The sequence below is a fragment of the Onychostruthus taczanowskii genome, unplaced genomic scaffold (genome assembly GCF_017590055.1).
Source record: "Onychostruthus taczanowskii isolate IOZ18803 unplaced genomic scaffold, ASM1759005v1 scaffold11, whole genome shotgun sequence".
Lineage (NCBI taxonomy): Eukaryota > Metazoa > Chordata > Aves > Passeriformes > Passeridae > Onychostruthus > Onychostruthus taczanowskii.
The window spans coordinates 5,174,391-5,188,206 of NW_024497629.1; the positions used below are offsets into that span (position 1 = coordinate 5,174,391).

Genomic DNA, 13,816 nt, shown 5'->3' on the forward strand with positions numbered 1-13,816 from the left:
GGTGGGAAGAGACCTTAAAGATAATCCAGTTCCAACCCCCCTGCCATGGGCAGGGACACCTTCCAATGGATCAGGCTGCTCAAAGCCCCATCCTACCTGGCACTGAACACTTCCAGGAATGGCGCATCCACAGCTTCTCTGGGCAGCCTGTGACATTGCCTCACCACCGCCACAGCAAAGAATTAACTCCATATATCTAACCTAAATTTCCCCTCTTTCTGTTTAAACCTTGTCATATCCATACAGATAGTGAAGAGACCCTCTCCAGCTTCCTTCACCCCCTTTCAGATACCAAAAGGCTGCTATGAGGTCTTCATGCAACCTCCCCTTCTCCAGGCTGAACAGCCCCAAAACTTTTCAGTCTATTAAAACTCCTTCAAACTTTCTTTGTTAGAACTTGTTTTTCTTTTTTAAAAAAAATGTGTTTGTGGGTTTTTCTCTTTCTTTTAAAAAGTACGTGTTTCACAATTTTACATTTTTGTCTTATGGTCAGCATGTCTATGTGGCGATGAAGGAACATTGTCTAGACGCTGGTTTCATTTATTTTGGTGTCATGGTACTTGACCTTATTAAAAGTCCTGTATTAAAAGTTCTGTGTTTGAGTAAACCTTGAAATAGAAAAAAAGGTTGCTGTCTCTGTCACAGATTTGGTAGTCTCTTGATTTCCCAATAATGAACATTTATGAGTTTTCATCTTAGTATATCCATGGTGGCAATGTCTTGCTCTTTTTTTTTAAACCCAATAGAACTCAAACAATTTAAATGTGTCTGATGGATTCTTTTAAGAGATATTTGTCTTGTAACATTAAGAGGTTTTGAAGAAAATCTTGTTTCATTACTACTTGTTTTGTTTTTTCACCACAGGTAAAAGTGAATGAAGCAGAAAAAAAGTACAAAGCAATACAAGACAAATTGATAACAGTAAGTGAAGAAGCACAAGCCCTTCATCCTCAGTGTATTTCTTTGAAGGCAGAAGTGCAGGCAAAAAGAAAAACAGTCAATGAAACTGAGGTAGGCAAAAAAAACCCTTTCAAAATTCATACCAATTTAAAGCTATAAACTTGTCCATGCTCTGCCCATCTGTAATTCTACACCTGTGTCTTGGCTTCTCAAGTCCATGGTGAGTTAAGAACAGATGCAATTTCCTGTCTGACTGGCAAGTAGTGTCTGTTCAGGAGTCCTGGCGTTGATGCCTTTACATAGTTACTGAACAGTGTTAAACTTAGGTCAAAATAAATAAATAGATGTAATTTTTGAAAATCAAGTTATGTTTGTCTGGTTTGGTGCAGTTCAGTATTTACTCAAAACTGTAGTACTTGTGGAAATTATTTCTTCTATTTCTTAAACCACTGTATTCTATTTCCTTCATAGATCGTTTATAATCGTTCCAAAACAGAGTTAAAACGTCTGGAAAAAGACCGTGAACAGCTGTATAAACGAATTGAAGAACTGAAAAGCTGGTAAATACAGATACAGTGATTTTGGTGTATGGTTATTAAGATAGGTGGAAAAGAAGTGAGCTTTTCTGGTTACTGAGAAAACCTGCAGTAATCAAAAATATTTATTTAGTCTTTGGCAGGGTCCAGTTAAATACCTGAATATTTCTGATCATGCTTCTGTACATACCAAAACTATGACTAGAATGTCAAAAGAAGAGGCAGTTGGGTGGCAAAAGTGGGTTTTCTTTGTTTGTTTGAGGTTTTTTGTTTGAGGGTTGTTTTGTTTTGTTTTGGTTTTGGTGATAATATATATTCTTTACCTTCCATGGTAGTGCAAAACAAATATGTCTTAAACTAAATGCAATAGGAATGTAATTGAGGGGAGTTACATGAGATTAGAAATTAAAAAAAAATATTGGCATTATTGCTATGTATATCTTGCAGCTTAACAGAATCTTAAATGTAACTGATGAGTAAATCTTCTGTACGCTACAAGTAATGAAATTCATGTCACTTGTAAATCATCAGTATGGTTTTAAAATAGGGACGTATGTTCTTTTCTAGTGCTAATCAGGATTCAGAGCCTGAGAAATTGGAAAGACAAGGGAGAATTGCATACTTAAGGGAACAGTTAAAAGCATTCCATGATGAAGAAGTAATGATTGGTCAGCAGTTGGATCAGTTTCAGCAGGCTATATCTAAGTGTAGGGAAGAACATTCTAGACTCAGGTAAGTTATACTTTTTAAATGTAATTGTTTACCTCTCTTTCAAGTTAGAGAGAATCCCTTCTTTATGTATTCCTTCTAGTTAATGTACCTGTGATTCTTGAGATGTTAAGGCTCCAGTTTATTTTTCACATTATAAGAGAATAGATAAACTTAGGAGTAATTACTGCTTCTATAGTTAAGGCAGATTCACAGAGGCCCTGAGGCAAAGTGGTTCAAATATGAATTTAGTCCATACCCAAGATAAAAAAAACAAAGCACTCTAGCTTTGATTTGGAAACCTGAACTTGAACAATGATTACTGAAGGGGATTATGGCAATGTCAGTCATTGTCTTAAAGGATTTGAGAGTTGTTCCTTATTGCACCTGGTGTATTAATTTAAATGCCTCTTACCAATTATTATAACCAATGCTTACTGTGTGTTTTGTTGGAGATCTTTGAAGACAGTGAAATCGAAACAGATAATTAGAAATAAAATAAATTTATTATAATTTGTTAGAAATAAAAAAGTCTTGCAGAACTGTTGCAAAATAGTAATTTTCTCTCTTGCTTTCTTTTTCTCATGTTTCTTGAAACTATAAAAACCTTATTGCATGTGTGTACCTAGCTTTACATTGAACAACTGATACCTTGATACACAATTCTCTTAGTAATTGAAAAACAAGGCTTTGTAATTATTTTAGTGCACTTTAGGCTCTATAACTACTGAAAAAAAATATGTTATCTTAGGAGAGAACGCAGTGAAGTGCAACAAGCACTAGATGCCCAGCAGAAACAGCTGAGAGACCTGAAAGATAGTAAAACAAACACTTTGAAAAGATTTGGACCACATGTACCAGCATTTCTTGAAGCAGTTGAAGTAGCCTATAATCAAGGACACTTTAGAAAGAAACCTCTTGGACCTTTAGGTAAGAATAATTTCTGAAACATGTTTTCTCATGAGATATTTTTGTATGGCTGCTAATGTAAGTAGTAGTCTTTTAGAAAACTTTGTTCTTTAAGGAACTTCAGATACATCTTTTTCTTCTGTACTTCCTGGACTAAAGGTTTTACCCTGGTAGGTTATCTTTTGTTTCTGTTACGCACTCACTAACATCTCCTGGCTTTCCTCTTTTTCCAGCAATTTTTTGAGGTATTTTACAATGGTAAACTTTCAGTGCATCCCTCCAACTCCCCCACACCCTCAAGGCATCAGAGAACTGTGCTTTGACTGCTTGTTCCTCAGTGGATAGCACGTCCAGACCTTGGACAGATTTTGTTCAAAATGTCCAGTGGCTGACTTGTGGGTTTCTCAAACTTGAGATGTTTTGCATGGAACAGGTCAGACAGATCCAAATGAGATTTTCTTGGGAAGCTGGCTTTTTTTTGTCTTCTGTCCAGCTCTGACAGTGCCTGTTATTTTCAGTTTGTGAAAGGGAGGAAAGGTTTCAGCATATTCTGGATGTAAAGTACATGGCATTTACTGCAGGGTAAGAATGTGTGCTACTGAAGACAGGTGATATACTGGAAATCTTGATGTTTGTTTAATTTGCAGTATAGTTGTTCCACTGCCTTCATCCTTAAAGTATTAAATTGTTGATAAGCTGTCTTTGCCTTGATACATTTCTGCTAAGCTGTCATAAAATTGGTACCCTAATGGAAAAAAAAATACAGGCCTCCAACTATGTGTAGGTGTCTCTAGGCACAGAAATTATATATTTGTGTTCTCAGGTCTGTTGTAGAGTCTTTCAACTCAACTTCTGACTCAAGTCAACCTCTTAATTTTTTTTCTACCTATAAGAAAAGTTTATTTTAGACTCTTAAAAACCCCTGCAATACAACAAAACGAGAACCTTGAGTGGTAAAAGTGCTGTACTGAATGTTTTCTCATGGAACACAGCACCTAAAGCCTTGCTTCTTATGTTTATTTAGGTGCTTTGATTCATCCAAAAGATCCTGAACTGATCTTGGCTATCGAGTGCTGTTTAAAAGGCCTTCTTCAGGCATTTTGCTGTGATAATCATAGTGATGAAAGAGCTCTTCAGTTACTGATGTCAAAATATTATGCACGTGGACATAGACCTCAAATAATTGTAAATAAATTTCAGAATAGAATTTATGATACTAGTCAGAGGTAAGTGTGTTTTGAATTTCATTGCTTAGCCTTGATGGTTGAAAAGAACTATTTTTAATTTTTTTTTTTTTTTTAAGAATCTCATATGAGTTTCATGAATGGTGGTTTTTTTTTTCTTCAGAGCTGTTCATCATCCAGAATTCCCATCAGTTCTGACAGCATTGGAAATAGACAATCCGGTGGTTGCCAATTGTTTGATTGATATGAGGGGTATAGAAACAGTCCTGCTGATTAAAGTAAGGCTTTATGCTCCCTGTTGATCTTTAAAGAAACGTGTGGAGCATTTGTGATGTCTTCACTGGTAGTGTCTTTAATGGATAAGGAGGTAGAGGAAGTTTTGCTCCCCTCTCTGCCCCATGTGTTTCAGGATCTTCCCTGTTTGTTTTTGGGTTGTTTGCCACTACCTTTCCGGGCCTCTAAGTGGTGTAGTTTCCCAGTCTAAATAGTCCATGTGTGTAATCAGCCTCCTGACTGCTGGCTCTGTCTCATGTCTCTCAGTTACTTGGTGGGTTCAGGATGTGCTGCTTTTTGGGTAGTCCAGGAGTTACCAACATTTTCAAGCTGCCCCTACCAGTTGTACCTAGAAGCTGGTAGCTAAGTTTTCTGGCACTGTCTGAGTTCTGATCTTAATTGATTTTTGGTTTTCTGTTAGTACTGAAGATAACAGCTCCTGCAGATAAGATTACAGATAAAATGTTCAAAGATAAAAATAAGGTGTATATGTTTTTATTTAGAGAAGTCTGGGTATTCTCTAAGTAAGCAGAACTAATGATCCTTACTTTTTATGAATTTTATTTTTCTTTAAAATCTCTTGTCCCAGTTTGTCCTCTGACATTCCTACTGGAAAGAGGCAGTTCCTGCTCTGTCTAAAGCAGAGCTGACTGTTTATCAAGCATGGCTATCACTGAGTTGGTTATGTAAAAGCTGAATTTTGTAGGTTTTCCTCATGGCAGGAATGTTGGGATCGTTCTTCCCCCTCTGCCTAAGCTAATCAGTGATTTTCATAACATTATTATCTTTGAGCCCTACCTGAACAATTTCAACTGAATCTGAAGGAAGTATTCTGTGGAAAAATTGATACATTGGAATGGTTGCCTTGGACAATGGCACTTGTGACCACTTAGTCTGGCACTGTCAGTGTTGGGGTTTTTTACCAACATGTTTCCCTGAACTTTAATTGAATCTTGTTTGATGTCCTTCATACCTTGCTTTGGAAGCTTCTTTCCTCTGTGTTTATTTACTTTTGTCAGTTGAATAATATCTGTGCATAGTGACCTACTGGTTAGTGATTTTTTTTCCCCAAGGCAAATTATAAGGGACTGATTAGATTACAGAATTCACAAATAAATGACCAATTAAACTTAGTGGGTTCTTGAGGATGTCTTAGTCAACTAAGAAAAATAGATTCTTGACATTATAGATAATTTTCATATTCTTTCATTAATGTATTTCTTTTCATTAAGAATTGAAATTATTTCTGAGTGAAAACATCTAGACAACTTTTGAATTCTTATCTGTGATTATGGTTGCATTTCTGCTGGTATTACAAGGCCATTTTGTTTTTCAGAGTAGCCGTAGGGCTCGTGAGGTAATGCAGCGCAATGGGCCCCCGAGAAACTGTAGAGAAGCTTTCACTGCTGAAGGTGATCAAGTATTTGAACGACGCTATTACTCTTCCAGTTTTGTCAGACCCAAGTTCTTAAGTCAAGATGTTGAAGCAGAAATCAGGTTAGCATCTTGTAACATGTTTGTAAAAAGTGCACTTCTTGGTATGAACAGCTTATTTGTCTGTTTGCATCTACACTACTCTCTAGTCTCTCCATTTTCTTTCTGAGATCTACACTTTCTTTCTGAGAATTCTAGAAAATTTCTTCATTTCAGTGCCTTTTTGTGACAGGGACAAACTTGCATTCTATTTAGTTAGCTTTCAGTTTGGGGCATGTGGATCATACTGACCAAGCAGGGATTTTCTGTGCTCAGTAGTCCATGAAATCTAGTTTTTTATGCTTGGTCAAAAAGAGTATGGAGTCAAGGCTTTTCTTTAAAAATATAATACTTGAACAGTGATGTCATAGTTTACTGCAAGGGAGGCCTGACTATTCAAACCAAAGTTGTTAGCACACATCCTCCAGTTGGTTTCAGACTTTGCATCTGTGTTTCCTCAGGCTTTTGACTTCATTCCTGGTAGGTATCTCTGAGAATTCCCTCATCTTTTATTTTTTTATGGGTTTTTTCTCTCATTGCTTTTAAAATGGTAGTTGAAAAAGCAAAATATACTTCAAAGATTACAAACTTGAGCTGTCATCAAGGAAATTTGTGACAATGGAATACTTTAATTTTGAGGCTCAGATTATATTAGAGACAGATTAGGCAATTTTATTAATAGCTGATAGTATAAACTGAATTGAATGCTAAAATTTATTTCTGTAAACTCAAAAGTTTTAAATGTGTAAATTAATTGCAGTTTGTTCATGTCAGTATGTAATGAATTTCACTCAAAAATTATTTTAACTTTCAAAGTGTTAGAGGCATTCCATTACCAATTTTGCTATGGGGGAATGATGTAGGCTAGTTAAAAAGGAGTACATTTTTACCCTTTGTCTTTTAATGCATGTAATTTTTTTTTGGTGTATTTCTGTATGTGTGTCTCACAAATAATATATGTGTAGTATATAACATCTCAATATCACTTTTTTTATAAAGTCACTTGAATAAGGAAATTGAAAACAAAAGGGCACAGTTGACAGCCTCTCAGCAACGCTTACATTCCATTGAAAATGAGATCAGGCAGAATGAAGATCATCTCTATGGTCATCGGCGACACCAAAAACAACTGCAGGTAAAAATAGGTACAGTGTTAGTTTTTAGAAATTCCTCAGTCTTTCCCTTTTTCATTTTGACTTCTGCAATCTATCTGGAGTGCCTGATAATTTTTAATTTTTATCCTTACTTTTCTTGTTTGCTTTCATGTTTTTTTTTTTTTTTTTGTAGTATGCTCTTACAGTTGAGGACAGAATGATGGAGACCACATGAATCCTTACATATGCTGTTGTTTCTGTTTGGTATCTTTCCCTGCCTTGTGCTAAACCTTACAAATTTCTACTGCTATTTTTGACACTAGTAGTAAGTTGTTGCACAGAAAAGACACTTCCATCATATAGTGCTTCTCCCTGCTTTATTTCTGTTGAGCCTTGCCTCTTCATTTCCAGAATCTTGTTTATCTTCATGCTCTTCTAGTATATTCTTAACTGATCTTGATATACTGAATAGTTCTTCTTTAAGTTCTCTTAATTTTAATTTTAAGTAATCTTAATTTTTAAAGTAATCTTTAAGTAATCTTAATTTCTTAATTTTAATTTCTTTATAAACCATTTTACAGCTGTTAGCCTTCTTTCTGTGGTCTCTGGTACCTCTAGGTAGGATATATATTTTTGGTGCTCCAGGTAGGCAGTGTAAGCTAATACATATTATATACGGTTATATTAAGTAAATAATAAGTAAGAAGCAGCAAAAAACCCCTAGCATGTAGTCTGAAATGCTGAAGATAAATACTAGGAGAAAAAATAAAGTGTATTTTATTAAATTGTCATATTGAATAGAAATATGATAACTTAATGAATTAAAGCACATGACTTTCAGAACAAGTTATGTCTCATGAAAATGAATTCCACAGGTGGGTGTGAAGAGTTGTGTCTCTTGTTAGTCACTAACAAAGCTAAAAAATACAAGTATCTTCTTTCCTGTGATGACTTAAATAAACAAATGTGAACTTTTCTTTTTAGTTAAGCTTCAGAACATGTATTTTCTTTTTCTTCCCAGGTGAAAATAAGAACAGCAAATGCAGAGATAGCAGATCTTGAAAACGTGGAAGAGCACCAGTCAGCAGACATCCCTATATTAGTAAGAACAGATTATGCAATTATGTCTAATCAGTGTATGGATAATGTCTTTTAATGTTGGCAATGCTTTGAAATAAGCAAAGTTGGATAGTGAGGAATGGAACACTTGCCATAATTTGAAATATTTCTGTAAATTGAGTGATTTTATTTATTTTTGGTGATTTAATTTTTTTTCCCAGGTTTTGCAGTATCTGTCTTTTTGAATCAAAGTATTTATGATGATAAATCATTAGGAATGATGTTATTTTCTAGGAGACAACAACAATCCACTTACTCTTCCTGCATTGCATTGTATATTGGATGTATGTTGGCCACAGATCCAGAGGGAAGTTACCTTGTTCTTTCCGGTCTTTTTATCACAACTCTAAAATAAAATCCTCTTAATTTTCAGTCACATAAATATGAAGTTCCACTTTTATTTTGCAGTTTGATTTTGTGGTCACCTACAAGATCTGTCAGTCTCTTCCTTTGGGCTTTAGTGACAATTACATTAAGCTGCTCCTATTCTTACTAGAGTTAAAGAGTACTTCATGTAATACTGTACCCTAATATTGACAGTAAAAAAATCTGGTACAGTAGTTTACAAATATGTCTCCTTTTATTATTCTTAACTTTAATATCTTCTGACAGCAAGACGAAGCTGAAGAAAATAAGTGTAGGATGGAATCTGTGAAACAAGACATGCAGCTACAAAGCAGAAAAATGGAAGAACTGAAAAACAGTCTCCAAGCAGCTGAAAAAAAATTAGAAGAGGTAAAAGAAAAAATTCATCAAGTGGAAGAAATTGCTGGCCCAATTAAGGTAACAATAATTTCATATTGTATTTTTTGATTTGTTCTGTTTGTGTGTCAAGGTGAATGAGGTTAAGAAGAGGTGATGCAGTAGAAGGGAACTTGTTTCCTGATATACTTAAGGTCACCTAGAAAATGGAAATGGAGCATTCCATCTAGAGCATGTTGGGAAATAAGCTTGGCAATATTTTGAAGGTGGTGTTCATTGTTACGTGTAGTCACTGTAGTGTTTTATGTTTAAAGAGAGTTCATTTCCTGGTATCTTTAGTCATGGAGTGAAAAGGCAGGAAAAACAGTTTCCTTGACTTTGCTTTCTCGTGCATCACATTTTTGTTTTGTTTCTAAGAAACCTTGGCTAAGAATGTGCATAACTATTCATTTCTCAAAATATCATTTGATGGTCTATATGAATTGATTGTTATTTTATGAAGTTACATATTCACAGAAGGTACCAGTGTATAGTTTTAATTATTCAAGACTACACAAGGCACCTGGAAATGGCAGAGAAATAGCAAGACTTAAGATAAATAGCAGAATGGTGACATGCCAAATTTGATACTGGCAAGTGGAAGGCAGTCTCACTTTGGCAAGAAAAACTTACAATTTGAAAGTAGAAAACAGAAATAAGAGTTCAGGAAATTTATAGTACTGTAAACTTGTAGAAGGATGAAATGAAGAAAACTTAAAAGATCGCTATAGGAATCTCTTATATGTCTCATTTAAACTGTAAATTGCTGTGTAGTCAGCCTAAATTAAAAGAGCAAACCAAAAGAGTACAGAAAGAGGGTAGCAAAGCAACAGATAAATGTGTTGGTTCTAATGTATCTAATCTGGAAATTCTAGAGATATTATCTATTTTAAAAGAACCACTCTGTATGGAAAGAGAAGAGATTTATTCACAATATGAAAACATTATTGCTTGTTATTAAGAGTACTGAACACAAGTGAGGGAAGCACTGAAATTCCTGAAGTGGTTTTAAATCAGATGAGTTGTTAAGTGTTCTACAGTTGTTTAATTAACTGTTGGCATATAGCAAGTTGTGCTTTTAAGATAGAATTGGAAAAAAGTAAGAGCATATATTATTGTTGGTGATGGTTGGTTTTCTTGTTTGTTGTTGTGGGTTTTTTGAGTTGTTTCTTGTTTTTTTCTCTTTGGTTTTTATTTTTGTTAAGACAAGCCATCTAATTGACAGGGATGAAGAAGAAAGTATGTCCTAATTCATGTCATTCTTTATACCTCTTCGATTCTCTGGAAAGATAACCACTTCAATAGTATCAGTACTTATATAGAATAGAGGTTGCTGGTGAAGGGTCTGGAGCACAGTTCCTGTGAGGAGCAGCTGAGGAAGCTGTGGCTGTTTAGCCTGGAGAAAAGGAGGCTCAAGGGGGACCTTACCAGTCTCTACAACCACCTGAAAGGAGATCGTAGTGGGGTGGGGCTCAGTCTCTTCTCCTGGGTAACAAGTGACAGAAGGAGAGGAAATGGCTTCAAATTCACCAGGGGAGGTTTAGTTTAGATATGAGCAGCAAAATTTTCATGGAAAAGGTTGTAAACCATTGGGACAAACTGCCCAGGCAAGTGGTGGAATCACTACCCCTGGAAGTGTTAAAAAATGTATGGCTGTTGTACTGGAGGATGTGGTTTAATGGTGTGTATGGTGGTGGTTTTGGGTTGATGGTTTTACTTAATGTTCTCAAAGGTTTATTCCAACCTTAACTATGCTATGATTTTATATTACAGCTATAGCAGGACACTGAATTTTCACACAAAAATGCAGTTCTGGCTGATATCACACAGGCATCAGAAGTTCCAGATAGAATATAGTGTAAAAAATACATGCAGTTTTTTGAGCCTTAGGAGAAAGCATAGCTTTTTTTAAAGATTGAAACATCACCTCAAGATACAATTCCTCAAATCATTGCACGTATTTGTTCCTTGTTGGAATTGAGCATAGACTTTCTCATAAGCTGCTGTTAATGCTCCCAGAAGTAGTGTTACTGAAAGCAAAAGAAGTTAGAACAACCTGTGAGAAGTCAGTAAACACTAGAGAGATCTCAGGAATCTACCCCAAACAGCTCACATCGTGATTTGTTCCAAACAGGCTGAATTAAGCCAGGCTGAGTCAGAAGTGGAAAACAGTAAACGCCATTTGCAGCACTATGAAGATAAACAGAGAGAACACGTGGCTTGCATAAATAAGCACAAAGATTTACTAGTTTCCAAAGAAAAGGAATTAGAGGTATGTGTGGTGGGGTTTTTTTTAGCTATTGAAGTCAGATGGTCATGATTCTTCTAATATTTAATAATAAATCCTTGCACTTGTATAACATACAGACCATATTAATATACTCAGCTGCACTGATCTCTCAGCTATGTCTTACACTGATTATGTAAAGCAAGTAATTTTGTGTAAGTGAATTGCAGCCTCTTTTTTTTTCTGATTGGACACCTGTTCTCTCTTGACTGATAAATTAGGGTTCATCTGTCTAGGATCATTTCTTCTGTCTTTTGCAATGAGAAGATTAAAATTACTTAAAATTTGGGGCTTAAGTTAAATTGAATAATATTGTTTTGGTTTCTTGGATGGTAGGGTTTTCCTTGTACAGGCCCCATATCTGGTCTTTTGAAGACTTATCTAATCAAGCTTTATTAACTAACTCTGAAATCACATCCATAAAGACTTTTGGAAGACTGCCCTATTTAAATATGGTGATTTTGGTTCCTTATTTATCTGCATTAGCTAAATAACTGTGATTGTACTAAAAATCTTGGATACAGTTCTTGGCACTGAAATAACTACCCATGTATAAATGTTGTTGATAAAATTGTTAACTGAGTTTGCTGTGATGAAAACAGAAAGAACACAAGAATATTGTTCTTGCTTGGAGTTTGTAGCATAAAATACTTGTTGTGAAGACTAAACAGATTTTTGAAAAATGTGACAGTTATTTGAGTTTCGAACATTCCTTTAGGAAAAAATGGCAAAAGCAAGGCAAATCTTCTCAGAGCCCATCAAGGTCAGCAGAACTGTTAAAAGTCTTGATGCAGAAATGAATCGCTTGAGAGAGAAGATAAATTTAGAAAGCAGTCACCGTGGAAACAGAGAAGAAATAATCCAGTAAGTCATCTTTACTGTCTAAAACAGTTCAGATAGGATGGAAAAGAGAGGGGAAAGAAGAGTTTTCTTACTGAGAGTTTTCTTACTGACTCACTATGTGTTTATGTGTGTTTTTACTACTTAAGCTGTCTATGAAGCTCTAGAAATGTTTTGTACTGGTTCTCCCATTACTGAACAGGCATAAGAGTCCTGAAACACCTTTCAGTGATTTTAAGCAGCATCTGTGCTGTATATAAGATGTGACCAATAATCAGATACCCTCTTAGTGTTTTGAAATATCCCAGTTATGACGACACAAATTTAACTCGCCATTGTTTTGTGATGCACTGAGGATTAAGCATAATTCTAGTTTGAGTAACTAATGCACAAGCTGGGAAGCTCCTTGAGTGTATTTCAAGGAAGCACTCCCCTCAGATGTGATTCTTGAGCATGGAGAAACCAGTCATTCATTCTCCTTGGTGAAAGAGTTTATTTTCAAAATAATTAAAAATAAAATTAAGATTTAATTTTGGTCGACATTTCATTGTAAACAGTGTCTTACTTATCAAATGCTTTTAGCTTTCACATAAATTCTCACAAGAAAGTTTTCATTTGAATATTCTGTTTATCAAAATGATTTTCAGAATTTACAACAATAGCTCAGTTTTAATGTAATGCATATTACTCCTAACCTTTCTGATAATTAAAACAGGCAATTTCATTATGCAAAGGAAAGATACGAGGATGCAAGCAATAAAGTAAAGAACTTAAGGAGATTTATTGCGGTGCTGGACGAAGTGATGACAGAGAGGCTCAAAGTGTATCGGCAATTCCTAAGGTGAGTTTAAGACAGTGTTCACAACAATCTTTTTAACCTAAGCTTGCTCCCACTTTCAGTCTTATCCTGCCTGAGAGTTTAGAGGCAGCCTGGACTGACAGCTGGAAAAGCAGTGAGATAGTGGAGCCTGTATTTTGCTTCATCCCAAAGACCTCAACTGTGTTGACTTCATCCAAGGCAGTTCTGTCTGAATGCTGGTTTCAGTCAGTAAAATGTCAGCAACATGCTAGGACTTGAAACCTGTGCTGTCACTCATTTTTTTGCTTATAAGCAGTGGTGCTGAGCTCTTATAATCTCATTTTAGGCCAAACAATTCTCCTCTGCTCTGTGATGAAAATCTTTGAAGATCTTGATTCAGATTCTATAATTTGACAGCTTCTTCTGCATTACTGTGTACACCCCTTTTTTCTTGCTTCAGTCCCTTAATATCTTATACCTATCCATGAAGATTTTGTTGTTGCCTTCCTTCAGAAGGATTGTCTCCAGTATGTCTAATGTCACCCATTTGAGAGTGCAGTTGATTTTGGGGAAATGTTGTTATTGGAGGGGGGCTTAATATTTAATGATATGGAACTGTTGATGAAAATCCGTTGTCACTTTTTCATGTATTTAAAAACTTGCTCCCCTAATGTTTTTTTGCTTGATTTAAGGAACCTTTCTATGCAATGCAAACTCCACTTTGAGCACTTATTACGTGTTCGAGGTTGCTCTGGACATATAATTTTTGATCACAAGAATGAGACACTTTCCATAACAGTAAGTTATTTTATACTACTTCAGTTACTATAATACAAAATTAATTATTATCTTAGTCTCAGATACTAGAAATGCATTGAAAATGATAGAAAAAAATTGTTTTTCCCTCTGCAAAATGTGATACACTAAGTTGTAGTGTTATAAATATCCTGATC

The 13,816-nt window shown here is 35.3% G+C and overlaps 1 protein-coding gene across 3 annotated transcripts in view; it reads left to right on the forward strand.

The window, feature by feature from the left end:
• SMC6 (structural maintenance of chromosomes 6) overlaps positions 1 to 13,816 on the forward strand; it is a 39,928-nt gene that overhangs the window by 19,952 nt on the left and 6,160 nt on the right. For all 3 annotated transcript variants that reach the window (XM_041421595.1, XM_041421603.1, XM_041421587.1), the window contains 14 exons: positions 865 to 1,011; positions 1,372 to 1,460; positions 2,004 to 2,168; positions 2,896 to 3,074; positions 4,078 to 4,279; positions 4,401 to 4,515; positions 5,847 to 6,007; positions 6,983 to 7,118; positions 8,099 to 8,179; positions 8,809 to 8,979; positions 11,072 to 11,209; positions 11,943 to 12,088; positions 12,780 to 12,905; positions 13,556 to 13,661. In XM_041421595.1, coding sequence (XP_041277529.1) covers positions 865 to 1,011; positions 1,372 to 1,460; positions 2,004 to 2,168; positions 2,896 to 3,074; positions 4,078 to 4,279; positions 4,401 to 4,515; positions 5,847 to 6,007; positions 6,983 to 7,118; positions 8,099 to 8,179; positions 8,809 to 8,979; positions 11,072 to 11,209; positions 11,943 to 12,088; positions 12,780 to 12,905; positions 13,556 to 13,661 — 1,962 coding nt within the window. The remainder of the gene's footprint in view (positions 1 to 864; positions 1,012 to 1,371; positions 1,461 to 2,003; positions 2,169 to 2,895; positions 3,075 to 4,077; positions 4,280 to 4,400; positions 4,516 to 5,846; positions 6,008 to 6,982; positions 7,119 to 8,098; positions 8,180 to 8,808; positions 8,980 to 11,071; positions 11,210 to 11,942; positions 12,089 to 12,779; positions 12,906 to 13,555; positions 13,662 to 13,816) is intronic.